At 40.9% G+C, this 27,811-nt stretch overlaps 1 protein-coding gene across 2 annotated transcripts; it reads right to left on the bottom strand.

The window, feature by feature from the left end:
- Positions 1 to 1,082: 1,082 nt before the first annotated feature.
- Positions 1,083 to 26,471, bottom strand: LOC307076355 (globoside alpha-1,3-N-acetylgalactosaminyltransferase 1-like). Of its 2 annotated transcripts, XM_079737317.1 has the most exons (11): positions 26,235 to 26,470; positions 22,630 to 22,671; positions 22,400 to 22,477; positions 22,265 to 22,297; positions 16,804 to 16,938; positions 16,400 to 16,508; positions 15,742 to 15,855; positions 2,764 to 2,880; positions 2,516 to 2,649; positions 2,199 to 2,276; positions 1,083 to 1,595 (listed from the first exon to the last, which is right to left on the bottom strand). In XM_079737317.1, the coding sequence occupies exons 1-11, from the start codon at positions 26,297 to 26,299 to the stop codon at positions 1,448 to 1,450; spliced, it is 1,053 nt and encodes a 350-aa protein (XP_079593443.1). In that variant the 5' UTR covers positions 26,300 to 26,470; the 3' UTR covers positions 1,083 to 1,447. The 2 variants fall into 2 exon arrangements, with proteins under 2 accessions (XP_079593443.1, XP_079593444.1); XM_079737318.1 differs by lacking the exon at positions 22,265 to 22,297 and having other exon boundaries at positions 26,235 to 26,471.
- Between the last annotated feature and the right edge of the window lie 1,340 nt (positions 26,472 to 27,811).

The following is a 27,811-nucleotide window of genomic DNA, read 5'->3' as shown; positions in this document are numbered from 1 at the left end:
TATTCTCTCCCTCTTAAAATAAAGATGTGATTGTTTTTAAAGCGGACTCCAAGAATCACACAATTATTCCACTGTACCTGTACTTCTGCTTTGCAAACGACAATAAATATCTTGAATATTGAAGTTGTAGTCTTGTACTCATTACCTTGACTAAATTAAATTGTGTGCGGAAAAAAGGGAGGCATGATAAACATTCAAGTTGGTGGCCCTTGAGGACTAAACTTAGCTACTGCTCAACCGAACAAACCCCACTGAACAGGGATGAACACAGCATCCTGCCTACACTCAAACTGTGTGGTGCCTCGCTCTTCCTCATCGACCTGTAGCACAAGGCTCTCACGCTGACCTGCCCTGTCAGCTTGTCTTTATTGGACACTGAATGAAATAACATACAAATTCATTAAGCTTCAATTGTACTGGGTTACGCATCATCACTATAACAAGTGACTACATGGAAAGTAAGGTTAGGTAGCTACATAACGTTATTTTTGTATACGCAAAACTGTGGCTATAAATTAAACAAATATTACTCAACACAACAGGCAAAAACATCAAGGCTGATATAAAACACTGGTTAAGAAATCTTGTTAGAATTTGCTGTTACTGCATCGTACGACACGTTAGAAGGTGACAGTTAACTGACAGACTAGCCTTTGACAGTAGCTACTAGCTAGCGTCTGTTAGAAGTAGTTTTCTTACCTTCGTAGCTGTGAATGTAGGACGCAGCATACAACCTAAACCCCTTCTCCAATTTGCTCGTCGGAGTTTTTGTTTCCCGACATAAACGGTGCACATCTGTGATATATATTGCCGGCAGCTCCTGTAAACACCGGGTGTAGAACGTTGCCATCTTGGAACCGGAAGCTGATGAGCTGTATTACGGCGAATCAGGAAGTGCTTGTGCAAGTAGCCTATTGTCACGTGAAACGCTGTGCGGATCGGATCATATTTATTTCTCCCCTTAAATATCAGATCCAGCGTAATGGGCCAATATCGGACCGATAATGATGTCGTGGATGGGATCGGGACATCCCTTTTTTCTACTGGCATTAAGTCAATGACGGAATATGCAACAACCAAGATGAAATCCATGTTAATACCCTTTAATGAAAAAAAATAGCATTTATATATATATATATTATGAAGTAGACAATTCTGTTGTTTTAGCAATGACTTTTAGCAGAGATGACTTCGCCTGACAGAAAAGGCTGGATGTAATTTATTAATTTATATCAGTATCATTGAATTATAATATACAATAATCTACAAATGAAAAAAACCTTGTTTGTATGATAATAGTAGACTAAAAATGGCAGTTAAAAACCATTGTCTCATTGATTACATGCTTGGTAAAAAGCTACCTGTACCTTCCCATGATCCTGCTCTAAAATTAAATCCAAAAACGTTGCTGTCAAGAAGTGGCTTCAAATAAGTCATTCTTCTTCAATTAGTGTCCACCATTTGGCCTGACCTCGGCGTAATTCTTCACCAGCTGAGAAATCCTGACTACCTTGATTTCTTCAGGTTTCTGGTCATAGTCTGACCACAGATACTCTGGAGACAACACCTTGGTGGGCTTGTTGTGGAGGAGGTACCTGCATGGACAAAGACCTCACACATTAACGGAAAGAAGGGGTTTTGGCCAATCTGATAAATGACCAAAACACATACAACAGATTTAATTTACACCTGACATTAGAAAGAGTCTCCAGATTCCTGACGGATATTTGAGAGACCGATCGTTCTCGCTGGGTGCCGAGTGAAAAAACAACAACATCTGATGATTGCCGGCCATAGCAAAATCATTAGCTGTATTGGCTTCAATGTTCCTTATGATAAATTACTGTAGGACTAACCCATTATGTGCCCCTAAATGCATGTTTGGGAGTCGGTCGAATTTAAGCTTGCATTAGATAAGCTGGGAATTCGGTCTAGATCATCTCCTGATGTGCTTCGACTGATACAATCAAAAATGCGACTTGGGTGCATTTGCACCTTGCTTTTTAATGCGTTTTGGCGAGTGTGTACTTCTTAAACGAGAAAATGTGGCTGGTTGGGGGTAAACAGACAATAGAAAAATGATACGGCTCATCAAGAAGAAGATGTTCTGTACACCAACAGGTCTAACATATCTGTTAAATGTTATAAGATCACACATCATGAGTGAACCAGAAAATTAGGCTTTATTAACACTGTACTTGTTGAGATGGCTTTCTTCTTGCCAGACAGCTTCAATATTGTTCTTGGAATCGATCTCCGACTGCTCATAACAGTACCTTAAAACACACACACACACACACGTATATTATTCATTTTCCGTACTTTCTCCTAACCCTTATCAATTTGCTCCCATCTGATCCAGACTGTCAACAGGTAGGCATCTTATCAACGTTCCATCAACGAGGAATGGCATTATCATTATGTACCATTTTTACCCTCGCAACAAGGTTGCACTGGCAAAACAACGCTGTACTGCGATATATATCCAACCGGAGCACTGTTAAAGGTTAACTACCTGACCAGTTTATACATGTCCTCCAGGTATCCGCCCCAGACGGCCGCAGTGTAATAATAGTCTCCCTCATCCATCGGGATGTAAGCCTGAGACTTAGGCCGGCGCTCATAAGGGAAATTTCCCCTTGTTTCATCCTAGGAAGGAGAGGGAACGATCAACTGATGGCTGTTACTAAACTCAACATACTAATAGGCATTCAAACATTCCAGAGGGCACTTGAATGATAACAGGATATTCTTTATTAAAACCTTGTAGTATCCTCGATGAAGAACAGCCGACATCCGACTGAGAGATTCAGCTCCGACTCGGCCATGGAAGAGGCTGTCGATGTCCATCATAAAGATATAATCGGACTGATTACGAATCTAAGAACACAGTACATAACAGTGAAGAACAAATGAGTACAAGTTGTGTAAGAAATATGTTACATTCTTTAATATTCAATGATGTTATACTTTAATATTAATTATTATAATAATTTAATATTATGTTGGGTAAATAGGTCAGATATATTTCTGTACAACAGCTGTCTGGTCAGTTCTATTGGATTAAAACAACACAGGTGTAAAATGAACTAGAGCAGGGAAGAAATGTTGCCTGCTTTTCCTCTTCAGCATTGGTTCATGTTTAAATGTTACCTAATTACTGGCTTGGTTTAGAGAGGAGCAGGTCTGCATTAGATGAAAATAATGGCGGAAAGAGATATTGTAGAAGAAGCATTTGAAGAACATGTTTTTATGCATTAGGAATATATGTAATGGTATATATTGGATAGCATGGCCTATCATGTAAATCCTGTTCTGTTGAGCTTAATAACAGCATACCTGTTCACTAAAAGGTAAATTGACCAAGAGCTAAATGTATTAGGTCATATTATGTAATCCTCTGTCAGATCTCTCTCTCTCCAGTAGATATACAGTATATATTTAACAACGATAAATATAAATGTTTTTAATTGACAATCACATCAGTGTCATGTCTTACAGGTTTGATACTAGATTTAATATCATGTTTGTTCATGCCATCCACAGACAATGGGCCCTATTTTAACGGTCTGAAACGAGAGTTACATATGTAACCAAGGTTCTATGAATTCTGGATGACCGCCAGATGCAGTGATTAACGCTGGATGTTATCCATCGCGCATGCGAAGGTTGAGTATTTAATATCAACAAAGTCACACGTGACCGGGGATGACTTCGGGCCGCCCGTCTATATAAGCCCACATCCAGTGGTGGGCTGTCAAAATCTAGATAATATATATATTATTATTTTCAAAATTACATTAATTTGTGTCTGAACGCATCTTAATTCCATATTTTTTTCAGTACTACACAATAATTCCAGAAGGAAAACCGTTTCGATTTTTTAAGGCTGAGCTCAGCTGAATAACGCATCACAGCTACATGGACCAGCGGGGCCAGCGCTAAAAGTATTGCTAGCCTTTCGGTGAAGCTGCCACCTCCCATTGGATAATAAATTTGACTGACGTTTGTAATCAGCCAATCAAATGTTGATGTGTAGTAATAGAACACCCCCAGGGCCCAGCAATATACCGGCGCTGGCCCCCGGTGATGTCATTGTAACCAATAAACAGAATTTACTCGGGTTGTGATAGCAGTTTACTATCGAACCAGTTTTATTTAACATTTGCTGAACTGAAATGCATCTTACTTGATCACAATGTAGGTCAGGAACAACATAAAACAGTAAACCTTAAATCACATGGAAATGTGATATATTTTTGATAACCCTCAATTAGAATAAGAAAAAAAAAATATATATATATTTCCCCTTTTTAGGCAGTTAACCAAATACTTAAATGTCTGAACAACACCCTGTTATTCAGTACAAAAATACCTGAAGGAATGTTACTCGTCCTCTTTAATTAAATGTCTCTTTCTCAGTCCAAGAAAACAAAATGGATACCGAACGGTCTTCTTATAGAACATAGAACAAATCTTGAAGTGTCCTTATATTGTCTTTAGCAACAAAAAAAAATAGCAAAATAAAGTGAAGTGCTGGCCAGCAATAATATTATAGAGCTCTATGTGTGTGGTGGTTTAGTAGTTTTGCCTGCAATCCTCAGGATATTCAGAAGATGACGACGGCTCCTCACGAGCTCACGAGCCACAGGAAAGCACTCAGGCAACAGCGGCAGCGTCTCGTCAATGTTCATTCACTCGGCGGAGTTCCTTGCAAACGGTCTTCTTGTGGATAAACGTTTCCAACGGACTTCCGGATATTATTCAAAGGAAACCGAGTACTTTGTACGGTAAATATTTCACTTAAAAATACTTTTAACAAGTTAAACTCCAAAATTAAACAGCAGGAGAATCACAGCTTGACCACACGTTGCATGCAGGCATTGAAGAAGAGATCTACCCGCCAAAACTTAGTCTCCAAGGTAACAATAACACACACCGTAAAACAGCAGTCGTAAAGCTGCCGCAACATAAAGTGGTCGTAACCCTTAAAGAGACACACACCAAAAACAGTGATAATACAGAAAAGCATTAGCTGACTGAAAATATATCTGGGTTACATCAGCGAATTTTGAATCGTTGGCGGTTAGTGAGAGAGTTGATAGTGAACTACTATGGCCACCGCCTTCACAGCACCTAGCAATCCTTTTTCTGATCTCCTTCGTTTGCCTTTTTCAAGGCGATTGTTTGGAGAGAAGACAGATTTAATTTCAAGAGGCTAAGGTAAAGGTAAAGGTTTTGTGCGGCACTTTAGAGTGCAACTACAGCCGCTATGACTGGCTAACGGCTAGCACCGTTCAGAACAAGCTATTCTGCTGGCCGTGTTTGCCGAGCTCATCGGCGAAAACACCGGTATGCGGCGTTCATAACATAGCCGTGCGTGACTAATCGCAGCCCTTGGAGGACGAATCCGTGGCTCCAACCATGCGGTTGCAGGGCTACCAGCAAAGAGTCACCGGCTAATATTGCTTCTATTCAACCTTATTTCGTACTCTAAACCTGTATTCGCTACTGCGAGAAGATACAAGGGACATCTTGGAGAAGGACGTGGGCTTATATAGACGGGCGGCCCATCGTCATCCCCGGTCACGTGTGACTTTGTTGATATTAAATACTCGACGTGCGCATGCGCGATGGATAACATCCAGTGTTAAGCACTGCCTCTGGCGGTCAGTAAGAATGAAATAGAACGCAAGTTAGAAGCGCCAAACGGAAGTAGCTTTGTGGGCGGTTCTATGGCGATGTTGCTATTTTATCGGCAGATAAATGACTGTGATAATGAAATCTAAAAATGGTTGGTCTGAAGTAGCCTCATTTGGTTTGGGCGTAACGTGCAATAAACCAATGAGAGTGCTATCTCTCACCCCCCGCCATGAGTGCATTTGAATCTGACGAGTTGATATTTTGACAGTGCGTTTGCAGTCTCCGATGAGACAGATGCATGACCACATGAATTTTCATTTGAGGACATGAGTCCTCAAATACATTTCGGCAAAGAAAACTTAACACACATATGATATGCGGTAACTGTGTTTCTATTTAATGATATACGCAATACATTAACAAACATTGTTTCTTACCAGTATTGTATGCATTATCGTTATCGACTTGTGTTCCTAATTTTTTGCCATGGACTGTATTATGCGTTCCGTGTTTAGTTTGCGTATGTTTAAACAGATGGACGCACACACACGCGCCCGCATTCATTAATTATTTTACACATACACACGCGCGCCCGCATTCATTCGTTCTTTTTAACACTCTCGGTAAAACAATGTTATCTCATGTTCAAATACTCATCAATCCTAAAAGTTATAGGCTTGTACACGATGTCTGTGTTAAGAAAATATGTGTTTGCTGTACGGTGTTTGCAGATGCATTGATTTAAAAGTACTCCTTATTACCACTGTATCAGCAGTGATTCATCAATAATTTCCCAAGAATGTGTGGCTGGGTAGATGAGAGAAGCAAAGTGTATGCGCGAGGTGTACAAGCAACATTATGCATGCGCCCTTAAAATAGCATCTGAACAACGTGCCATTGACTATAAACCAGGGCCCTGTTTCCCAGCATCGTTAGCCTAAGTGGATCGTGAAGTGCGTCGTACGAGCATCGTACAGTTTTCACACTGTTTCCCGAAAGCATCGTTGGTAACGAACGTCGTGAAAACGCTCGTAGCTAACAAGGACTCCAGGGGTATGCGTAAGATGCTAAGAGCATCGTTAGCCTACTATAGCCTCAGTGGCATCACCAGCGGACATTCCATGTATTGAATGTGTTTTATTCAAACACATCCAATACCACGGAATGCCAAGCTGGCGCAATTTCGCAACCAAAAACAGTGGGTACCGCTGATGTATTAATCATAGACTACTGTTAGATTTAAACAGCAAAGATAGAGACATTTTAGAAGTCAACAACATAATTTATTGCAGCAATTTAAAATTCCAAAAATACATGCGCAGCCAAAATGTACCGATCAAACGCCACGTCAAAAGGTATATAATAAAATCAAATGATTCCATTGCTGTGGAATCATTTGATTTTATTTTATTTTGTGTGGGAGGTCACTTTTGAGCTGCACTTGCTGTCTCCCTCTGATTTTAATTCAACCATCGTTGTTAAAATGTCCTCATATTGATCAATGACAGAAGACATAGGCTACTGTAGACATGAATCATGCTGAGACCAGCGGGTGTCAGAGAATTTCTGCAGGCGTTTTTTGTTGCGATTTTTTGCATTAAGCACTGTAGGCGCTTCGGTGAGGCTGTGATGAAGGTCACTATTTATTGGTCTGTGCACTGCAAAAAATGAAAATATAGACTAGTGTAGTTTACTTGACTTAAGTATATTTATCTAATCACACCATTTTTTTGACTTATTTACTCATTCAGGCTGAAGATACTTAAGATAATATTACTTGTTTCAAGAAAAATTATTTTGTGCCAACCAACTTAGATAATAAAAGTAATTCTAAGCAAATTTATCTTAAATTGTTGAGGAGGTAGCCTTTAGACATGTTAACAACTCAGCTTAAGGATATTTTTTACTTGTTTCAAGACTCACATCAACCTGTTTTAAGAATGTAGTCCAACTCATTGAGATAATGTAAGAATATATTGTATGTATCATGCATTAATTTACTCTGGGACAATGCAGTGTTCTATGGAAAACCTTTACCTCAGTTTGATTGGTTAAGAATAGACATTAGCCAGTTAAGGTAGCAGGTGTGTGTTAAGGTTAAGGCCTTAACTATAAAGCACTGGGGGAAACACTGTCTAGGCTGCTAATGATACTAAAGTTGAATCTAATCTAATCAATGGGAGCATCCTGGACAATAACAATAACAAAACATGAACTTTTATCAAAACGCTGAGAGGAGTGCCTCAACTACCTTTATTCATGTTTATGGTTCGGTATTTCGGTATGACTCTTTTATCCAAAGCGACACTCATAAAAACACCAATATAATGTAACAAATCAGGACATTTGTAGAAGTCATTTTCAGTATTTATAACTTATAACATACATCTTGTCATGGAATGATACAGAGTGATATGCAGTGTAGTCAGGTAATTTCTCCAAATCTATGAATTCTGTTGCCAGAGCAGCATTTGGTACAGCAATTTCATAAGAAAGTAAATCGCGGTTAAAATCCAATGTATCATATATTTGATATTCGCAACAAATTAGGGATGAATCTACAACAAAAATATTATTTATCAATCCAAAAATAGGCAGCCCGTCTTTTGGATCTGTGATGATGAGTGTCTTCTTACTTATATACTTGTTACCGTTGAGAGTAATCCACTTAACAGAGATGATATGCTGGAAATGGTCAATATTTAAGAAATCTCTTATCTTTGAATTCACATATTCTAAGTTTGATACTTCTGATACAGGACCCAATTCTTTCTCATGTGCAAAAATTTAGTTTGTGTGACTATGAACACTTTCTACCACTAGACTGTGGTTTACCAGAGATTTGCAAACGTTCTTGTAGTTTAACTTTGAAGACCACTTTTTAAAAAAACGATGCTTAGACTCGAATCTCATACACATGTGCCTTGTTAAGGGACCCAGCGCCTCAATTTGTGAAGGAAAATGCAACATATAATGCTGCTTTGGTGTTATATTGTTCTCAGGGAACAGCTCCCTGAACATTTTAAGATGCTTCTCTAACATCGCTCTAAGTTTTATACCTTATATAATGCATCAAATTAATTGTTTCAATTTCAACAGAAGCATGAATGCCTTTGAAAAATTGGACCAGGTGGCGAACGACATTCTAGCAGGTAAGAATGATGACCTGATACTAGTTTACAAATTACATTGGGTGTGGAAGTCGCATGATCTTAGGTATATCTATAGGTGGCTCATAGCCTGGGTAGGGATTCCATTTTGTCCTGCAGGCTGACCCCTTGCTGTTTGTGATTGGCCGGAGTTGATCACTCCTGTTCAAAGTTGTCCATTACTAGAGCTTGGTTTGGGATTAGCCAGGCTAGGGGATGACCACACAAATTCCTAACCAACTGTCAACCTTAAAGGAGAACTCCGGCCATTTTTTAATCCAAAGCCCTGTTGCTTAAGGTCACTGAGTATTATACATAGGAAAAATAACAACACAATTTGGTTGAACATAGACCGAATATCGGTCTGGCAACTAACACTAACCCATGGGGGCAATCAAACTTAAAGTGAACCTTAAGGGAGGTTGCCCCCATAGATTAGCTTTAGACGCCAGTCCGATATTCAGTCAATGTTGAGCCAAATTTTCTCGTTCTTTTTCCTACTGGCATAACTCGTAACTTCAATCAACAGAGCTATGGGTTGAAAAACGGCCGGAGTTGTCTTTCGAAGGAGATTGAGTGGTGGTCTGGCAATAGCCATAGCAAGGTACCTCAATGAATTATCCTGGGTGTCCAGTGGTAGATGTGGGTCTGGATATCCAGGATATAAATCAATTGGACAAGGTGTTGACAATGGAAAGCACACGGTTCTTACCGTAGCCATACCGACGGCACGCTATTTGCAAATCAAACACAACTTAATTTTACATTTAGGGATATTGTGCTGCTGTCTCTATTGTGGCCTGCATGTCTTAATAGTCTAATAGATGTGATCCTTTGAGCGTGCTGGAATAAGAGTTTTAGGAAAAGGAACAAAACAGCGCTGGAACTACATAATCTCTTGGATCACCTTAATCAGTTATCATTATTCTTTAACTACTTCTCCTTTGTCTCTATTTGTGACACAGCTGCACAAATTGATGCAGATGCTCTGCACACACTCTCAAGGATAGATCTGCGGGACCTTTTTCCAGGGCCTGAACATTTTCTTAGGAGAAAATCCATTTGGAAGGTTGTGCATCCTGTGGTATGACAAACTCTTTGTCTTTTGTTTCTTTTTTTCAGATTTTCTTAAAACAGCATCTCAGCATTGTTTTTCAGACTTGATATCAAAGGTACATTTTTCTTTTTCCATGGATTTATTCACAGGAGCAGGCCTCATCCAGCTCCTGTGCAGCCGACACCCAACAACCCAACACCCCAACACCCAAACACCCAAAAAGCGATGACACCAACATCAAAGAGGAAAGTCCAGCCAAAACAATACAATTGCAGGGCTTCCAGTATGTTATTTACATAGATAGCGAGTTAGAGCACGTTAGGAAACACTATTTTGAAATGAAAAGAATTGGGCGAGAAGGACAGTGTGAGCTCTCTAAAGAGCTAACCTGTAGGCTGGTTAGACATACAGTGACAAACATGGTCTCTGTAGTGAGGGCCACGGCCACCGAAGACTACATAAAATACCCTGCCAAAGAAGACCTGCAATCAATGGCAAGGAGACTTGTTTCATATTACCCAATGTTGTCCAATAAGCTTGATCTACAACGTCCATGGGTAAGCATTTCGACATGAATGTAATAATTTCATTAAAATATTAGGGGTGGAATGGTACAATGACTTGATGTGTATCTCTTGTCATGATTATTTTTAAATGATTTGACTAAATGGATACACAATCAGCCACTTAATTTGTCTGAGGGGAATTTGTTTCCAGTCTGGCTAGATGGAATCGTGATCTAAGTTTGATAAACATATCAACACATTTGTATTGAACATCTTGGAACTAAATGGTTCCATATGAACACCTGTATCCTTGCACCCCTAACCAACACAAGTACATGGCTAGTTTGTCTTAGTAAGTCCTTGTGTTGTCCTAAATCTTTTTAATGTTTGCTCATGGTCTTTGTGTTTCATGTTTCAGTTCAAACTCTATAAGCGACTGAACAAGAGGATGCAAAACATCAGGACTCCACGCAAATCCCAGGGGGCTACACCAGCAAGGGGGAAAAAGAGACGCCTTGAGTTTGGAGCCACAGAGGGTGACGATGAGGACGATTTTGACTCCAGCGCATCAACTGTCATTCTCTCCCCAAGTTGCAGTAGCACCATCAGCAGCCAAGACGGGGATCCCCAAGTCATAACCAGCACTCCAGTGAAACAGGCTGATGTTCTTGGTAAATGTATTAGGTTTTTGTAGGTTTTTTAATGAAGGAGTCCCATTCATTGAAATTGCGCAAAACACAATATTAATCATCACCGTACATAGTTCTATTTCTTTCAGAGGGGCACAGACAAAATCTCCAGCTTTTATTAAGATATTTAACTGTTGGGCTGAACAGAAACAAGACAAGCAAAAAATGACAAGGCCAACTGCCATAAAATTCTCATGACCACTATTAACTCTCAGGGGGCTGAGAATTTTGACCTAGTCATTTTTGTCTTTTCCTGATTCTATTCAAGAAATATCAATGATTGTCTTCATTACACGTAGTGGAGATTTTGTCTTTGTTCCAATGGAAGCATTAGGAGCATGAATAACATTAGCAAATAACAAATAATTCTGACCTCAACTGTGTTGTAATATTTTCTCTCTTTAACCTTTAGTTGAATGCAGACAGGACAGCCGGATGGCCCAAGCTAGACTCTACACAACTCTGCAGCAGCTATATCGCAAGACCAAACAGAACAGAGATGATGTGGCACAACTTCTCGACCTGGAGTTCGAGGGCAGGAGGGCCATCATTGATTCAGATGCAATAAGGGAACAGGCCGGCAAAAATATTGGAGGCATATCCATGCCTAAGAGATATTGACCATGTAAGTATGATCACAATTCACACTTCGGTTCAGTTCAACAGTGAACGTGTTTTTTTGAACATTCGAAGCATACTGCTTTAGCACATGAAATAGCTGTTTTAGGCCCCATTTACACGTAGGGAAAACCTATGTATTTTCATGCTGTCTGATGTATCATTTATACGAAAACAGAGGTTTTGTCCCTGAAAACGAAAAATCTGGTTTTATTTCAGCATGTAGACAGGGAAAACAGCATTTATGCATTATGACATGATTTTACCTTGTTTAGAATATCTGATAGTCCATCTGTTTCACAATTTATTCGCAACACGTCAGTGTTTTATCATCAGTGTGAATGGAATTATTTCCACAAATTGAGGAGGGGGAAAATACAGTTTTTCCGAATACATTGCTATGTATAGATGTGGTCTTAAAGTGATGCTTGAACTAAACTATCATGTGTTGGTTATTTCTATAAAATGTTTCTGTGGGTGTCTTCCCCACCAAAGGTTCTTGATGAACTTAGACGAATACTAGACAACAACTCCAACTACGTGGAAGAGCTGAGGGAGCGGTGGCTCGAATTCAAATCTAGAGTACGCTTCTACGGGGTTTACAAGAAGGCAGTGAAACCTCCATATCACTTTCAGCTGGTAAGGACAGCAGACATAATACTAAAAGAATATGTATCTTTATGTTTGTGTCTGTATACCGAGAAACCAATCTTTCATTTTCTCTCCTCTTTTTTAGAGGAGCAAGCGATAAACCTCTTGACCGTACTGCCAGCTCTGTTCCCGTCCAATGTTGCTGTGCCCAAGAAGATGACTTCTGCCTCTGAAGCTCTCATCCACGTTCTACTGGTAAGTCATAACTTTTATATAAATACAAAAAATACCTGCTAAATTTCTCCAATATGGTTGCTCCGTCTGCTGGTCCACTATTTGGTCCATACTAAATCATTGTGTGTGGGCGGGGAATGGAGGGATGGGATTGCTGTCCCACTGATGTTGTGTTTTTATGTTCAGCCCACAGAGGACCCTGAGACGTTCCTGAACAGAAGGCCACTCGCCACACCACTCGTTTTGGTGGATGAAAACCAAGACGCCTTTCTCTGCCTAGGAAGCGAAGCAATCCCATTGCCCAAAAGGTGCTTAGGGGACGCAGCATTGTATATAATTGCATACTATTATGCATTACATATGACCTACCCCAAATGTGTGGCCTGTGTTCTTTCCATTATACAAACCGAGGTCCTGGGGGACTCTATCCATGAGAAGGATGCCACACCGGCTTTCAAACGAGCAAGGACTGATTGGAAGGCCTTTCTTGCATAACTTTGTAAAATGCTGCCTCCCCTAGGGAACACACACACACACACACACTCTCACACTTTGGTATTATTTGTTATTCCTCGTTCTAAAAAGATTTTAGGATTACTGAAACAGTATAATTCTCAAACATTCCCACACAGACACACTCAGACAGACACACACTGACACACAGACAAAACTAATGTTCTTCAAAAGTAGACTAAAAGACTGTTTGCGATTTTCTTGTCAAGTTATACCAACAGCTTGTTGTGCCATCTTATCTGTTCGTGCATCACATGTGATGAGGACCACCAGGAATAAGGGGGAGCTGGGATTAGCGGTGGGTGCGCAGGTGACTGATAAGACCAATCTTTGCGCAGAAGGTTCTAGGGCAGTGGGGGCAGGGATGGAGACGTGTTGGGGGTAGTTGTTGATACACAATTTCTTTGCTTTCCTTTGCACTTTTGTTTTATGTTGGTCCCTTTGTGCTGCCCTGTTGGCAACAAAATGTATGTTACTATGTGTTCAGTCAGTTTGACAACACACTGAGACCTGTGTATGTGATAATTGTGACTGAATTACAGTTGGCACAGGATGAACGTTTGTCAATAAAATAAACAGGTATTGATGTTACTGATGTGTCATTGTATTTTGTGATGATGCCAAAGGTTGTGGTTTGCCAAGATTTTGCAGTAAATATATTAATGTGTTTGTATAATATACCTAAAACTAGACAATTTCTTAAAACAAGACTTCCTAATCTAAGATTTTTTTTACTTAGGAATATTTTTGAGATATTTGATGCACTTGATACAAGCAAATTCATCTTGTTTTCGACCTATTTCTGACTTGTTAAGAAATATTTACTTATTCCGAGATTTCTTTTTTTAAAACAATACAAGATAATTCGTCTAGTTTTAATCTTCTTGCTGACTAGTTTTGAGGAAGCTTGGCTCTCACCCAGTTGGTTTCTAAGCAATAATTCTCCAAAACAAAACACAAATATCTTAAAATAAGACAAGAAAACCTTGACAAGAACACTAAATATAAGTATTTCCTGCTTATAATAAGATTTTTAAGTTTCTTGTTTCTCAGATATTTTTTCCTTGTTTCAAGAAAACTTAACAAGTGGAATTATCATGATCCACTGGCAGATAATTTTGCTTGAAACAAGTAAATTTCCTCTAATAGTGGCTATATTTTCTTGTTTTTTTAAAGCCATTTTTTGCAGTGTGTCTAGACAGTAACGAACATCCCAGACCATAGTTAATCGCGTTTGTAGTCTACACTCAGACGTGAACTCATTATTGCATGCGGGTGTCTTCATTCATAAAAAAAAAATTCAACATTCGGGAGTATGCAGTAGGCTAATGCAAATTATTCTAAAGAGGTCTAGACTCCGCCCGCAGCCCGCCTTCTCCAGTGTACCAAGAAAGCCCACGCAGTGACGAACGGGGGATTTGACCCCCTCGGTTTTACACAGGAAACTTGAGATAAGAAGGTGAAATCGCTGGGCGTGCCAAGCTGCGACCGAACCGGCTTGGCAGTGTAAAAAGACCTATAGCCTACATCATCCTGCCCAACAATATGGGCAGGATCTAGACCAAGCTCTCCTAATCGGGGTCAGCAATAGCCGTGAGTCAATGCCTAGCCTCTGCGTTTGAATGATAATGAATGAATGGAACGTTGGATTTTTAATGTATACTTATATTCTAGACTAGAGCGTGCGCGCCAATCAATGAAACCTTATGCGGAATTAGATAAGGTCAGCTCTCTTTGCTGCGCAAAGCATGTTTCAGAAACCAGCACATTAAGATAAATGTAGTTGTCACACAAGCTATTTTTGAATTTTGGAATATGGAATTATTTCAGGGGGGGAAATGCAGTGAAAAAATGTACGCACAGTGCATTCAGGATTAGGACTGATACATATGTCGGCATAGGCCTAATCAATTGTGTTTTAATATCTTTAGCATTCACATTATTGCAGTCTATTCTTTTCGTAGGCTACTCTGCTGTTGGGCTTGATGGGGAGAAATTTTAAACCTTTTTTTTTACCGTACATACCCCGTTTCAGCACCGTGTCAGTGGACAGTTACAATCCTACGAACGTCGTGAGTGCAGTGAACGCGCGTTCATGTTAAGAGGAGTTTCGGGAAATGCTCCAAAGAAATTCACGATGGTTCGCAAGATCCATCGTGAGAATGATCGTACGAGCGATCGTTATCGGGAAACGAGGCCCAGGTATTTCCTGGTTGGTGGCGGAATTGTTTTCTGAAACTGCAAAATAGCACCAGGGAAGGTTTGCGCCAGAACTCCTCCTTTCGCCGAACCGCCCCTTTGGGTGCAAGGTCATTCTCTAATTTACCGACGCGTGGCGTTGGAGGGAAAAGAACGCTCTGCGCCAGTTGCAAACTAGAAACGACCCATGCGTCAGTGTAGAAAGTCAATTGCGCTGGGTGCAAGATAGGGCCCCATGTGTCACTGAAGCTCATCCGTGAGTTATTTCGTGGACACAAAGAGGATAACCTCAAATACACTCAGGTTAGACTTGTATTTTCATGAATCGTTTACACAATGGAGAGACTTGCAACAAAAACCTTTCAACTTCCACTAAGTCGCCTCCGACTATCTCATGTCCCATCTCATTCTAATTCTTATCACCAATACTATTGCTTTAACATGTTCGTATTTTTTGGGATAAAAAGGTGCAAATTCAATGAAAATCCTTTCCTGTTTGATTCTTATGTTTTTCCAGTCTGTCATCGTATCATCAGGTGTACCTGTTGGTCAATGGCGATGGTGGCGTACTTCATCCTACCCAGCACCACGTCTTGCCAACGAGTGGCACTGGGAACTGGGAGGATGGTGATCTTCCGGCCCATACCTTGGTCAACCTAGGAGAAACACACAGGATGACCCAAATGACAAATCACTAACAATTTATTAGCTACGTAAGATCCAAGCAATCGATAACAAACAAGGAACAACTTGGCAACCACTTGGTGCACTGAAACATAAAGAAGATCTAATTTTAACTTTAATAATCAAGGTTTGTGTACCCAGTTTGTGTACCTAAACACAGTGACGCATTACATGATAACCCCACTGTCAGGCTACTCAATATGTATACACTGTGATCCCAGTTTCAGGTTGTTTTGACTGCATCACCAGCCGTGTCCCTTCCATTCTGTTGGCAGTATCCTCACTGAGGCCCGCTGTGCTCAAGGGCTAAAGGTTTGAGTGTCTTTATTCTTGATATGGGCTAGGAAAAGTCTTTCAAAGGTCTTCATGACTCCAGAGGTCGTGTGACAGGCCTGTAGTCATTAAGGCCAGTAATGCTTGTCTCAGATTTCGGCACAGTTGTGGTGCCTGACAGGGAGGTCAATTTCAAAATAAAACCAAAACAAACAATGGATGTAGAATGTTGCATGAACTTACATTGGGAACCTCGTCCACATGGTCTGTAAAGATGTAATAGGTGAGTTTGAAGTCAACCAGAAAGTGCTTCTCTCCTGATTCAAGGAAGCCCTTCAAAAAACGAGTGTACCTAGGAAAGATTGATAATATAATTTAGATTTGGAGAGTTTTGTGATGCCTTATAGTGTGATGTGTTTTTTCTGGTCATATCGTTACTTAAGTTTTCCAAAATGTCAGTGTGTGTGTGTGTGTGTTTTATTTTTGGGGGGGGGTATAGGGTAAGGATTAATTTAGTCAATCCTGTAGTCAGAAGGCAAAAGTGAGAAAAGCCACATATTTTGCTTTATAGGGATGAAAACACAACTATTATATAGGCTAGGGTTATTAGCCATGTAAGCAAGAACAGAAGGAATAAGTGGGCATACTTGCCAACCGCGAACACTATTACAGCAATTCTTGGATCCATTCTTTTGTAAATGGAATCAATCACCACTGGGTCAAACGTCCCTTCCCACACCAGGGGAACATTCCAGTTTGTGACAGGGTTAACATCCGTCCGTCTAGGAGTAAAAGGACAGAAGAAAACAGATTCTCCAGTTCAGGCAACTGGACAACCGGTTGACCAGTATAACCAATATAGAATGGTAAACAAGATAAAAACACTCCCTGGATAAATGACGCTAGGGCTGGGCGATATGACCAAAATATCATATCCTGATATAGGTCATTCATATCCCGATAACGATATATATCACGATATAGCACATTTTCTGTAAATTCAATGAAAAATAAATAGTTTATATAAAATGACCACATGGAAAGGCCTATTTCGTATTACATTTTGAATTATATACTCTACAAATAAAGATAACTTACTCATGATAATTTTTCTCCTTTTATTTAGAAACTTTGTGCAAATTATGCATGCAACAAAATATAAAATATGAATGCATAAATATAAAAAGGTAAATAGAAAACACTTTTTTTGTTGGTTTTCAAAAATATTAAAACCAACCAAAAAGCTCTTGAGTCGTGGGGACTGCGTGAGGATCACCTAGTCTGTGTCACCACGGATAACGCCACTAACAACATCCTTGCACTTCGGCTGAATGACTGGACACGCTTGCTATGTTTTGGTCACCGTCTTCATCTAGCCATTGGTGAGTGTCTAAAACAATGTAAAAATATATTTCAGCAAGAATAAGAATTTTTATAGTAACAGCCATACATGGTAAAATATGTCTGCAATTGAGTTTCTGAGCATTTAAAAGCCAGTTTAAAAGCTTAAAATCCAGAATACTCCCCCTGACTTTGTAAACAATCAAGTCATGATTTTTCCCACCCCCTAGTGCGCACCTCTATAAAATACAGTAACAATAAAATATATTTTTTAAATTAAAATAGTGGTTGGTTTGTGGCGTTATCCGTGGTGACACAGACTAGGTTATCCTTACGCAGTCCCCACGACTCAAGAGCTTCCCTGAGACCTTTGGCTATAATTTCTCCCGTGTGGTCATCTGGGAAATAGCTTGTCTGTAAACACCGACTGCAGAGTGTCCAGTCTCGAACAAAGTGTATCGTCAGGCTCATATAGGGATGTGTCGTTCGGCTCGACCACATATCTGTTGTTATAGCGTAGTACAATACCTTGTGGATTTCCTCCTCTACTTTGGCCCGACACTCTTGATATAAATGGGGCAACTGGACTCGAGTGAAGTATTTTCGGCTTGGCATTGTGTACCTTGGGTCGAGTGTTCGCACCAACTCATGAAACCCCTTAGTCTCGACCGTGTACATTGTGGCCATGTCTTTGCAGATGTAAAATGCAATGGCAGCCGTTATCTCCTTCCATCGTCGGGAATCTTTGTCATATGGTGTGCCGCGGGCAAAAGCTTCTTGCACGGTCTGGGGTTTGTTTTGAGCGCTCGACGACTGTATTTTTTTGGATTTCATCCGTAGACTCTCTCCGTACTGTTTGTCGTGATTCTTTCGTAGGTGGTAAAATAGTTTGGTGGTGTGGGGACCGGTTTGCGGCATACTTTACAAAGTACGTTTTTCTGGTCCGTGTCCGACTTTTCAAACCCAAACCACATCCATGCGATAGAAGTAGCCCCTCTTTTAGGTACAAGCTCACTTTGTCTTGGCTGGTCGTCGGAGTCCTTCTCCTGTTCAGAATTGTCACGTTCACTCTCCTCCGTGTTTGTTTGTGTTGCCTTCACGTGCCGTGTGGAAGAATGTAAAGCGTCGTCCAAATGACGAAAAATATTACCGTAAAGTGTGTGATTTGCGGCAAGACGATATAAACGATAGAGCATCATATGAAACGATAGACGTTTTTATATCGTTACACGATATATATCGTCATATCGCCCAGCCCTAAATGACGCAAACCCCTATTCGCTAGAGATAAAAAATATGCAAGATGAGATGCCTTTGGGCTGAGTGTTATTTGCACCGACAGGCCTCACGGTTACCGCTGATGCAAGCCCACTGATCAAAGCATACTTGTGAGTGTTACGCGCTCCAGGATACTTTGATTCATGCTGCAAGAGGGACCGGGGTCAATTGCTGACATACTGATAACAGACGCACACCACTGCATGCAGAATCCGCTAGAAATACAATACATGCCCAAAGATGATTTTATTGTACTGCCAGAATGTTTTTTGATGGACAATTAGAAGAGTTTGAGGAGTTGTGACTCCCAAATCAACATACAGGCTAAGACAACCCCAGTACAGGTCATGCCAAGAGGCGATCGATGGTATTGCACCAGTTTTCAACTCATGGTAGGAAGCCGGTGTAACAGTTCCGTGTCCTGATTCACCATGTAATACCCCAATATTCCCAGAGAAAATGGCACCTGTTGAAGGACAACCTACAGCGGGGCGGTTTTTGATTCAAAAAGGTAAATGATGCAGTGTATCCTAGAACACCCATCGTTCCTGATCCTCACACTATTAGCACAGTTTAATAATATTGTGAATCAACGGCTGTTTTCTCTGCAGCGCTGCACGACAATTTGGCTCATTTAGTACTCCGGATGGAAAAACATTGACAACAAAAAATCGAATAATGGGTTTCTTTGAAACAACGGGCTACTGTAGACAGTGGATACTCGTTTATTACAATTTAGCATGGCCAGTCCAAGACAACACACACAGCCATGGCCTGACCCCGTTTGGCCCTAACTGACCCCAGACTTTTTGTAGACCTTAAAAAGGCCCTTATGGCCTCACCTAACCTTTGTGCTTGGGTAGACCGTCACAAGGAAGAGGGCACACCATAAGGTGCATTCACACCAAACACAACATTTGTCGCCCGTTCGCGTTGTCGCCGAAGTTTTGTCGCACGACAAATCATAATCTGTCGCTGTGCAAGTTTTGTCAGGCGAATTTGCTGTGGTTCACCCCGGACTGCACTGCAGGGAACGGTTGGCCGGTTGAACGCTGATTGGCTGTTACATTACACATGTCACTCAGTGGCCACGCTGTTGAACGCTGATTGGCTGTCATCACGCGAATGTCGCGGAAAAGTGGAAATATTTCAACTCGAGCGAATTTGTCGCGCTACAAATCCTCGTGAACGCGCTCACCTGTGCAGGGCGAAAGTGTGGCGCGACAAATCAAAACTTGTCGCCGGTTTTCTATAGCGAATAATTCGATTCGCGTCTCTACGTTCACTTTGTGTGGGATCGTGTCGCCCCATAGCGTTTGGTGTGAACGCACCTTTATGCATTCTTCTGTTTGATGAGAACACAGGCAACTCTGTGTCTTGGGTTAACATTACCTAATTTGATTATTGACATTTTCATTGTGGGGAGTTGTTTAAATAGCTATTCATGTGAAACTGTTTAAACAGCTCTGCCTAGCTGTATTCTGGACTCACTCTGCTACAGAGGAGTCTAATGTATGCATGCATTAAAGTAGGTTAATTGTCTACAACTATTGTCTGCTTTATGGATTTAGAAATCTCATCTGTCCTAGAAGCAATATTAAAGTTTATCAGAAAAAAAGGGAATTTTTCTTCATCATTTCTGGTATTCAATACCTATTTTCTAGATATACCAAAAAGATAAATAATGTGATGTTTTTAAATATAACTGTAGTATTCAGATCATGCCAGTAGTCTGAATACATGTTAATATTTACCATAAGCTTGCACGTACTGCTTACGTCATTACGGTAGTAGAGGCGCGTACCGGATGTGATGTGTACGTGGCGGATTCTGTTAGTTCTCCAGCAATAAAGCAACATACTGCGAAGCTCCGTCTCTTCATTCTAAACTAAGTAAACGATACCCACAAATACCACACTGCATTCTCAAAGCTGGACCTGACGTCGGGATACCACCAGCTGGAATTACATCCCAACAGCAGGTACATTACCACATTCACAACGCACCTGGGACTGAGGAGGTACAAGCGCCTCAACTTCAGCATCTCCTCAGCTGCTGAGGTATTTCAGAACGCCATCCATCAGACACTTCAGGGCATCGCCGGGGTGAAGAATCTCAGCGATGACATCATCGTTTACGGGGCGACACAGGCTGATCACGACAAGAGCCTGACTGCTGTGTTCCAGCTACTAAAAGAGCGCGGCCTCACACTGAACCGCAAGAAGTGCGAGTTCAACAAGACTCGACTAGAGTTCTTCGGGTTCATATTCTCAGATGGCGGCGTCTCAGCTGATCTGAAGAAGGTTGACAGTATACGCCAAGCCGACAAACCCAAGGATGCAGCAGAGGTAAGAAGCCTTTTGGGCATGGCGAACTACTGCTCACGTTTCATTCCCGACTTCGCTACAGTCACGGAGCCGCTGAGAAAGCTGACGAGGAAGAGCACTCCCTGGCAGTGGGATGCGGAACAGGACGCAGTGCTGAGCACGCTGAGAGAGAGTCTCACCAGTGAGACCACGATGGCGTACTTCGACCCGAACAGGGAAACAGAGCTCATTGTTGACGCTAGTCCAGTAGGACTTGGCGCAATACTGCTGCAAAAGAACAAAGAAAAGAAACACATCATCGCATATGCAAGCCGAGCGCTCAGTGATGTAGAGAGGCGCTACTCTCAGACAGAGCGTGAAGCACTTGCAATCGTATGGAGCTGTGAACATTTTCATCTCTATATCTACGGCAAAGAGTTCACTATGGTGACGGATCACAAGCCACTCGAGCTCATCTGGAACAACCCGAGGTCCAAGCCGCCCGCCCGCATCGAAAGATGGGGACTTCGACTGCAGCCGTACAACCTCAAAGTAGAATACAGAAAAGGGTCTGATAATCCGGCAGACTACATGTCCCGTCACCCAATCCCAGCACAAGCACCTACCAAGAACACCCGTGCAACGAAAGTAGCTGAAGAATACGTGAACTTCATCATGCATAACAGCACACCAAAAGCAATGACTCTGGATGAAATCAAGTGTGAGACACTCAAAGATGAAACACTACAAAAGGTCAGTACTCTCATACGCAACAATACGTGGCACACAGTCACAAAAGACACTGTACTGAGACAATATGAACATGTGAAAAGCGAGCTCACAGTGTTACATGAAAATGACATTATACTAAAAGGTTCCAGAATCGTCATTCCCTCCGCACTCGAGCACAGGGTCCTCCAGCTCGCACACGAGGCGCATCAGGGAATCACAAAGACAAAGGCACTCCTGAGAGAGAGGGTGTGGTTTCCAAACATCGATCGACAAGCTGAGGCGATGGTGAGAAACTGTTTGGAAACCACACCCTCTCTCTCAGGAGTGCGGAGGGAATGACAAAGACAAAGGCACTCCTGAGAGAGAGGGTGTGGTTTCCTCTCTGAGAGAGAGGGTGTGGTCGTTGTCAACATTAATTTAGCCTGTGTGATAGATAGATAAATAGACTTACCCTTTCATTATACTAGGCTTGGCATACTTAAGCCTGAAAAACAAGACAAATATTTAGACTTTCTATAACGAAACCCAATCTTTAATATCATGGGTAGAATACACAGGTTTCAAATAGATTTTGAAGTAACCTTACCCCTTCTCCATGATTAGCTCAGTGATCCTCCAACTGTTTTTGTCTTCATTTTTATCTCCATTTTTTTCTGGGCAAAAACTTTAAAAACAACAAATAAACTATTAGCTATTAGTCATGTGTCTTATCTTAGCCTTTGCCATAAATCTCATTGTTTTTGGAGACTTATTACATTATACATTTTTCAAAATGGATTGGTTATGTATATTTATTATTAACAAATATTTCATTACCTTTTGAATCCGATCTGATCTCCTTGGTAGAAATACACCCCCCTGGAAGACAATGAGAGTGCCTTGTTGAAATATGCACGAATAATTTGATAATGGTCAGACAACTGGTTACAGCAGCATACAGTGTTTATTGGTGGCAGGGTTATCGGTGACATGCCTGATGCAGTCGCAAGCAGACTTATAGACTACTATTACATATATGCCTTTCACCACAGACAAATTCATTATCCTTGCTCACATATTAATTGGAATTTCAAATGCTATAATATTAAAAAGCATACATTTTATAACTGGATTTTCGGGGCAGATTAGTCTATTAAAAAGAATTGGAGTCAAATATTAACCATAGCGCTATATTGGCTGATATTTTATCTATATATATTGTGGTATCCTGGGGTTGGAGCAACTTGAGATTTGCTCTCAATGCTTTGGGCAACAGTAACATCACATTAAAAGGATGAGCTAAAGGAACCAATAACCTGTAGTATGGGGAGGAGCTAATAACCTTCACACAGAATATGATGTAAAACTGTTTAGAGGATCAACCACCACTGTAGCAGATTTATAAAGAGCTAATTATTTATAAAGAGCTAAACATATACCCCGATACCGATATAGGGCATCTGTGACAGGGCAATATTGGCCGATAACATCTGCCGACCCATATTGGTCAGGCAAATACAAAATAATTTCAAAATACAAGGAAACCTATGCTTGATATATAGCAAGCTAGTGTTCCTGTATTTTCTTTTCAAGATTACAAGTGCCAAAACGCCAACATATCCTTTATTTTGCTGACCACTTTTTTTTATCCCGAAAAAAGCCTTGTAAGAGAAGTTCCTCTGGTAGGCCTGCCTTCTCGTAGATCGCACCATCTTTCCTCATCTTTGTTTTATGCAAATGCATCACCTTATCTCCCATGATGGTCGCTAGCTAGCGGATTACACCTTCTCTCCAGTTAGAACTACTCATGATGATATCAATGCGTTGTCTCTGCTGTAGAGACAACGCAGCAGCACCTCCACCAAAGTCCCGCCCCTGGAACCGCGGAGCCGTCTAATCGCATTTGCATCAAAATTTTAACGGCAATTTGTGTAGGCCCCGAGAGGGTAAATTGGGGTGCGAAATCAAGCAGGTAAATTGCATCGGTCAGTGAAAACGCGGACCATGCCGGGAAAAAAGCGGTTATAAGACGGGCATATTTGGCAGTATAAAAACATTTATTAAAAGAGAATATAATAATTGAAATCATTTTGCAGGAATATTTAAAGGTCCCATGGCATGAAAATGTCACTTTATGAGGTTTTTTATCACTAATATAGTTCCCCTAACCGACCTCTGGTCCCCCAGTGGTTAGAAATGGTGAATGGTGTAGAGCAAGCCCTGGGTATCCTGCTCCGCCTTTTGAGAAAATGAAACCTCAGATGGGCCGATTTGGAAATTTCCCTGTATGTCATCATAAGGGGAAAGATTACCTCCAAATTCTCTGCTTTGCCCGCCCAGAAAATTTGGCCCGCCAATGAGGTTCTGCTGTTGGTGTTATGGCACATAACACGCAATATAATAACGCAAGCTTGTGTAAAGCTCCCATTTGGTGAAAATAATAGACTGCATTGGGTTCTCCGACATCTCTGGTACTTCCACAACAAGTAAAGACTCGTAGTGGGGGTTATCTTATCCATGGTTTTGAAGGATTTAGGGGAAAGGAAGTTTGGCTTTTATTCCATCAAGTCCAGACTGAACTGCATCCTGGAGGAGAAAGGGATTGTCTACCGCCGGGGCTCCGGTGGGAGTGCTCCGGCTCTGCTCCGTGAGTCCGCCTCTCCTTCGGCGGGAGTCTGGGAGTCCGCAAACGGCAACAATCCCTTTGTCCTCCATGTCGCGGTTCAGATTGATGTGGAACTGGAAGTACCAGAGACGTCGGAGAACCAGATGCAGTCGTTTAAGATTCATAAAATCATCCGGAGGCGCACACACCTTTTGGCCATAGTATTATATATTATATTAGATAGAGATCTTTATATTATATTATATAGAGTATTCCACAACCTGAGCTAGCCAAAACAGTCCGACTTTCTAGCAGAGACCTCCGGGGAGGGAATCCAAACAAACTGGAGACAGACAAGGGGCGAGCAGGCAGAGTTGTCAGGGACATAAAGCTGTTCAGGTTACCAGGGCAGGGATGACGAGGACGGGTCAGGGACAGGCAGGGTCGAAACCAAGGAAGCATCCGGGAAATAACACTAGAGAGCTTTGCATGCTGCTAAAGACAATCTGGCAGAGACTGGGTGGAAATAGTGGGTTTAAATCAGGTGAGGGAACACAGATGAAGGTGGTTGCACTTATAAGGTGGGAGTGGCAGGCAGGTGATCAGGAAAAGTACTGGCAGAGCTGGCAGTAGGATGGAAAGCCAGAAGTGGATCATGACAACTGTATTTAACTGTTTAGTGAATAATCTCAGCTCATCAAATTGCAACTGTTTTTATTTATATTTATTTGTCCTTTCCCTTGTTTTGTGCATGTATATTGCTGTTAACATGTCATTGTAAATGAGGGAAACCTCAATGCCCTACAAGTGTAAATAAAGCTTTGAAATGAAATGAAATGACTCAATTGCCAATACAGGAATTTATTTATACGAATTAGTACGGTAATACAATTAACCATAATTACATAGAGTGCTTGAGCCACTTGTATGGGAGATAAGGACATATTCTGCAGGCAGGATACGGCCCTAAAGGGACAGCCGGTTGGTGTTTATACATGTTCTATTACCTTTTTGATTGCAGACATCTAAGTAAACAAGGTTTATGTACTAAGTAAGTACATAAACCAAAAAACGTATGAATTCCTATCCTTTGTCGTTGCAGTAAGTGCAAAACCAACCTTGGTGTTGGCGGCCAAAATAAGGTGCTCCCCATGAAATAGAAAATAAAAATAGCCGTTATTTATTTTAATTACTTTTCAAAGCTAAGCTTGCCCCTTCAGAGGGCATTAAGGCATCTTATTTTCTCCATATAGGATTCTGAGACCTTTATCTGATTTAACCCATTCAGACCAGATCACGCATCTGTGCGTCTTTATCTTTAAGACCGGATTGCGCATCAATGCGCGTTTACCATTAACAACCCACTTTCAGACTTATCTATGGCATAGCTGCCATCTGGCCTTGCAAATCTTCTTTGGTAGAAAGTTTACCCGGAACATATATCATACTTGTAACTTGCGTGTTTATAATGATCAAATGGAACCGTGGGTTTGAGACAGTAAAACCCATTACAGGATATACAGTTTCAGCCGTGTGGGGGATTCGGTTGGACTCTGACAGTGTGTGGCTCATATAAAAAAATGTTATAGGCATTGTTTCTGTATTTAATAAATAAAACGGGAAAAAAACTTCTTTATGTCATGCATAAAGAAGCATATATTGCTGTTACGTAGGCTTAAGTAAAAACAACAATTTATTAATTTCCCTTTGAATAATGTTCATGTTTCAGATAGCAGTGCTTAGGTCTACACATGGCAACCACAAAAAACCTATGCATTTCCATTTCTGATGAATACCAAGCATTGGACTATTATTAAAACAAAGTTTAAAGTCTTACCCCAGAAAGACAAGAAGGAAGGCTACACAGACAGTAAGATGGTTCTTGGAGACGAAGCGCAACATTTTCGACTTATCTTATCATTCACTTTAAAGAGGTAGCCAAAGGTCATCAATATGGTGGAAAAAGGTTAAAATCCAAAGTAGGTTAAAAAAAACAACAAGGTCACTGGAAGAGCAGTAGCCTGTTGGAGTAAGAGAGAGTAAGAGGGACTTAGAAGAGAGGCTCTGCCTACACCTGCACTTTCTGGCGGAAGAAACCGTCATGGGGGTTGTTCATAAAAGACATCAGCCTGTGGAAAAAATGGAACTAGAGCCCTACATCTAACCGCAGCAACAGTGAAGTGAAGCGGTGGAAAAGGAACACAACACTTAAAAGCCCAATATGTAGACCTATGTTATATAGTTCCCGTTATTTATTTCCATTTTTTTCAAAGCTACAGCTCGCCCCTGCAAATGGGTTTTAGAGAGCCAGGCATGCATTAGGGCATTGTCCATTCTCCATAGGATTCTGAGACCTTTATCTGATTTAACAACCCACTTCAGACATTGCTAAACTTAGGGATATCCATCCTTTTAAAATGAACTCGCCCAATTTCCCAATCCCAGATATTATTACTTGCCAAATTGGACACCTCTCTTATTTTTATTTTGTGCTTCTTCTACTTTATATGAATATGTTAATGAACCTTTTTCAACAGCTCCCATGTCAAATTTGCTTGAAAACCATCCCGATCACGGGTCCTCATAATCTTCCCGGCAAATACTTATTGGACAAAGGATATTCCGACTTTCCTTTATTGGCCTTCTCGTATTATGTGCTGGCTCAGGGAACCTCTCTTCCACAGGGAGGTCATCACACTGGTAATAAGTGATCCATTTACATGGATTTATTTATACACCTCACGTTGTTTAACTGCTTTTGTCGAATGTCTCTCCTGCAGCACTGAGAAGGTTAAGGCTGCACACATTGCAAAACCAATGTTAAACCATATGGGATTTACAGTATATCCAAATTATGCCTGTAGGATTCAGAGAGACAGATCTCCTGTCTGCCCTTTCATGTCCTTTTTGGATGTCTCATATAAAAAAATGTTATAGGCATTGTTTCTGTATTTAATAAATAAAACGGGAAAAAACTTCTTTATGTCATGCATAAAGAAGCATATATTGCTGTTACGTAGGCTTAAGTAAAAACAACAATTTATTAATTTCCCTTTGAATAATGTTCATGTTTCAGATAGCAGTGCTTAGGTCTACACATGGCAACCACAAAAAACCTATGCATTTCCATTTCTGATGAATACCAAGCATTGGACTATTATTAAAACAAAGTTTAAAGTCTTACCCCAGAAAGACAAGAAGGAAGGCTACACAGACAAGTAAGATGGTTCTTGGAGACGAAGCGCAACATTTTTGACTTAACTTATCATTCACTTTAAAGAGGTAGCCAAAGGTCATTAATATGGTGGAAAAAGGTTAAAATCCAAAGTAGGTTGAAAAAAACAACAAGGTCACTGGAAGAGCAGTAGCCTGTTGGAGTAAGAGAGAGTAAGAGGGACTTAGAAGAGAGGCTCT

This window comes from Pollachius pollachius (assembly GCF_949987615.1).
Source record: "Pollachius pollachius genome assembly, chromosome: 5".
NCBI classification, from domain to species: domain Eukaryota; kingdom Metazoa; phylum Chordata; class Actinopteri; order Gadiformes; family Gadidae; genus Pollachius; species Pollachius pollachius.
Note: the sequence above shows the minus strand (reverse complement) of the source record. Positions and strands in the feature narration are given on the sequence as shown.

What these genes read in the sequence shown, in the direction of transcription:
- LOC307076355 (XM_079737317.1), bottom strand. Translation starts at nt 26,299, where the DNA reads ATGTTGCGCTTCGTCTCCAAGAACCATCTTACTGTCTGTGTAGCCTTC. An exon ending in GATCAGATCGGATTCAAAAG is followed by an intron (nt 22,478 to 22,629) that starts GTAATGAAATAT and finishes TTGTTTTTAAAG; the next exon opens with TTTTTGCCCAGAAAAAAATG. An exon ending in ATAGTGTTCGCGGTTGGCAA is followed by an intron (nt 16,509 to 16,803) that starts GTATGCCCACTT and finishes AATCTTTCCTAG; the next exon opens with GTACACTCGTTTTTTGAAGG.